General features: G+C 42.8%; 1 protein-coding gene across 1 annotated transcript; it reads left to right on the forward strand.

Annotated features, from left to right (window-relative positions):
• Window positions 1-313: 313 nt before the first annotated feature.
• LOC119337873 (cytochrome b-c1 complex subunit 8-like) lies at window positions 314-2,189 on the forward strand. Its single transcript, XM_037610101.1, has 2 exons — window positions 314-602; window positions 1,911-2,189. The coding sequence occupies exons 1-2, from the start codon at window positions 433-435 to the stop codon at window positions 1,957-1,959; spliced, it is 219 nt and encodes a 72-aa protein (XP_037465998.1). The 5' UTR covers window positions 314-432; the 3' UTR covers window positions 1,960-2,189.
• Window positions 2,190-2,621: the final 432 nt, after the last annotated feature.

The following is a 2,621-nucleotide window of genomic DNA, read 5'->3' on the forward strand; positions in this document are numbered from 1 at the left end:
ATTTATTCAAACACTTGTTCAACATTTTAAAAATAGTTATTAATATTTTCAAATAATTGCTCAACATTTTTCAAATACTCATTTAACATTTTCAAATACTTGTTCAACATTTTTTAAATAGTTTTTCAACATTTTTCAAATTTTTTATAGAGTGTTTTTCAAATAGTTTTTTGACATTTTTATAGAATATTTTTAAGTATAAACAAAAATATAAAATATAACAGAAAATATAAAAAACAAAAAAAGGCTATGGCTTCCCGGGCGCGTGGGCCGGCCGACCTTTCTGGCCCCCTTCAGCGAGTCTGGAAGTTAGACCTGCTGAAGGCGAGGAATAGGGGCGCCCCACCCCATCGTCCTGAGGTTGATCGGAGCCGGAGGAGAGCATCCACACCGAGGAAGAAGGAGAAGCGGCGAGTCGAGGCGAGGCGAAAGATGGGGAAGATGCCGGTGCGGATGAAGGCGGTGGTGTACGCCCTGTCGCCGTTCCAGCAGCAGGTGATGCCGGGCCTGTGGAAGGACATCACCACCAAGATCCACCACAAGGTCTCCGAGAACTGGATCTCCGCCACGCTCCTCATCACCCCCGTCGTCGGCACCTACCAGTACGTCCCTCCCTCTCCCTTCCCCCTCCCACTCCTCTCCCGCGAACGATCCCTGCGGATGCGTCTGGTCGGGCGGATCTAGGGTTGCCTAGCTCGCCTGTGGCTCTCGGTTGGCTGCGAGATCCGATTTGGGGCTCGATTGATTATCCGATTTCGTTAGGGTTGTCGCGCAGATTCGATGTGTTATGGGCATTTTTAACTTCAGAAACCATCTGATGTATCTTGTATGCACCACGTTGACCGGATAGGCGTGGCATGGTTTGCGGGAAATGGGGATTGAAATGGCAGGGGAGAATTCGTCCTAGGCAATTCAATGGAATTGGTTTGTTCGGGCAGGATTTTCTTCTTTCAGGAATGGGGTTTGAAATGACAGCGGAAATTCATGCCTAGTTGATTCAATGCATTAGGTGGGCATTGAATTGACATGGGAAGTTAAACCGGTTGACTGTGCAGTTGGTTTGTGTACTGAGGAGAAACATCTGACGCCGTGTATCCTTCGCCTTGATATAGTTTATCAAACTCTTTGGTCTGCACATAGTACTTGGTTTGTTGGTTAATGTACATACGATTCATACGTTCAGAAAATGGGAGGTTATATGGGATTTGGTTAACCTGATTGGTGTTGTGGAACTCACTGTTGGGCCCCTCTTGGAGAGTTCATGGGGAATCCTGCAACCTTGTAGCTGTAGCTTTAAGTTTACGTCATACTGTAGCATCTTGTATGGATAATCACATCAACCTAATGTTTTTGCAAGCCTTTCAGTGGCTTGAAATTAAAATTTCTTTGTAAATTGTATACGGTTTATCTAAGGGCAAGGTATGTTTAACCTCTGCGCGAGTGGATCTTAAACTTTTATGGAACCATTACATTCGCATTAATTTCAAGTTAACACATGAAACTGAGTATCAAAATGCTCTCGGTTTGAAGGTTGCCTCCTATAGTGCATTGAGTTTGGGTTCAAAGCTTTGGTCAGAACTCACAGTGACAAGTATCCTCATCGTCCTTTTGATGTGTACATCCTTCTTCTCATAGCACTAGGAAATCCTCACAAGGGATTGTGACTTGTGGCAACACATACCTTCATTAGTTTGGACTCTTGAACCTCCTGATTAATACTAGAAGCACATTGGATAGCCTATCACAATAATTGACAACGTTTTATTGTAAGCATTATACTATTTTGTTTTTTTCACCAAGGGGATTGCATTTTTTAAACAATTTAAGTCCCTTTACTGTTAGTTGAGTAGCGAAACAGCTCGTGCTTTGCCAGCCATTTGACATTCTTGGTTTATCTTGATGCCATGTAGGTATGCGATGTGGTACAAGGAGCAGGAGAAGCTGTCCCACAGATACTAAAAGTGAAGAGCTTTGTCCAGTGTCGCAGCAGTTGGAATTTCCATGTTCTATAATCCACCAAGAGTGATTTAACATTTTCGGAATCACTTCTAGCTGTACCCATTTGCTCTTTCCGTTGCATATGCAATGCAGTAAGTGTGACTTGCAAACCTATTTTGAGGCCTCAAATGTTGAGTTGTCCATCACTGGAGTGATTTTGTGCAATAAAGCAAATTAACCAGTCATTTTACTTGGTTGCTGTATGCTTGTCAGTTGTGTTGCTGGTTTGCCCTTCGGCATTTCTCTTGATTTTGCATATTCTTGTGGTAACTAGGTGAACTTTTTCACATCTGTTAGACCATTATTGTAGGACTGTTTGCCCATAAACTGAAAGCTTGTGACTAGGCACTAGCACTTCGATGCTTTATTTGTAATCATGTATAAGATGAAGTATGAACCAACAAATGCTTTGATGGTCCAAACGGAAGCTACACTTTGCGGGATGACAAATGTTTTGTTGTTATACTATGTCGGTCCCGTATTACTCCCTTGCTACACTTTGCGGGAGTAGTATTTAAGCAAGTATCTGAAACTGTTTCATCCTATAATTATGACGCTCAAAACGAGCGGATGAGTGGATCAGGGAATGCTGTGTGTGAAAGGCTACAAGTACATGCCCGCAA

Source organism: Triticum dicoccoides, chromosome 7B (assembly GCF_002162155.2).
Source record: "Triticum dicoccoides isolate Atlit2015 ecotype Zavitan chromosome 7B, WEW_v2.0, whole genome shotgun sequence".
NCBI lineage: Eukaryota > Viridiplantae > Streptophyta > Magnoliopsida > Poales > Poaceae > Triticum > Triticum dicoccoides.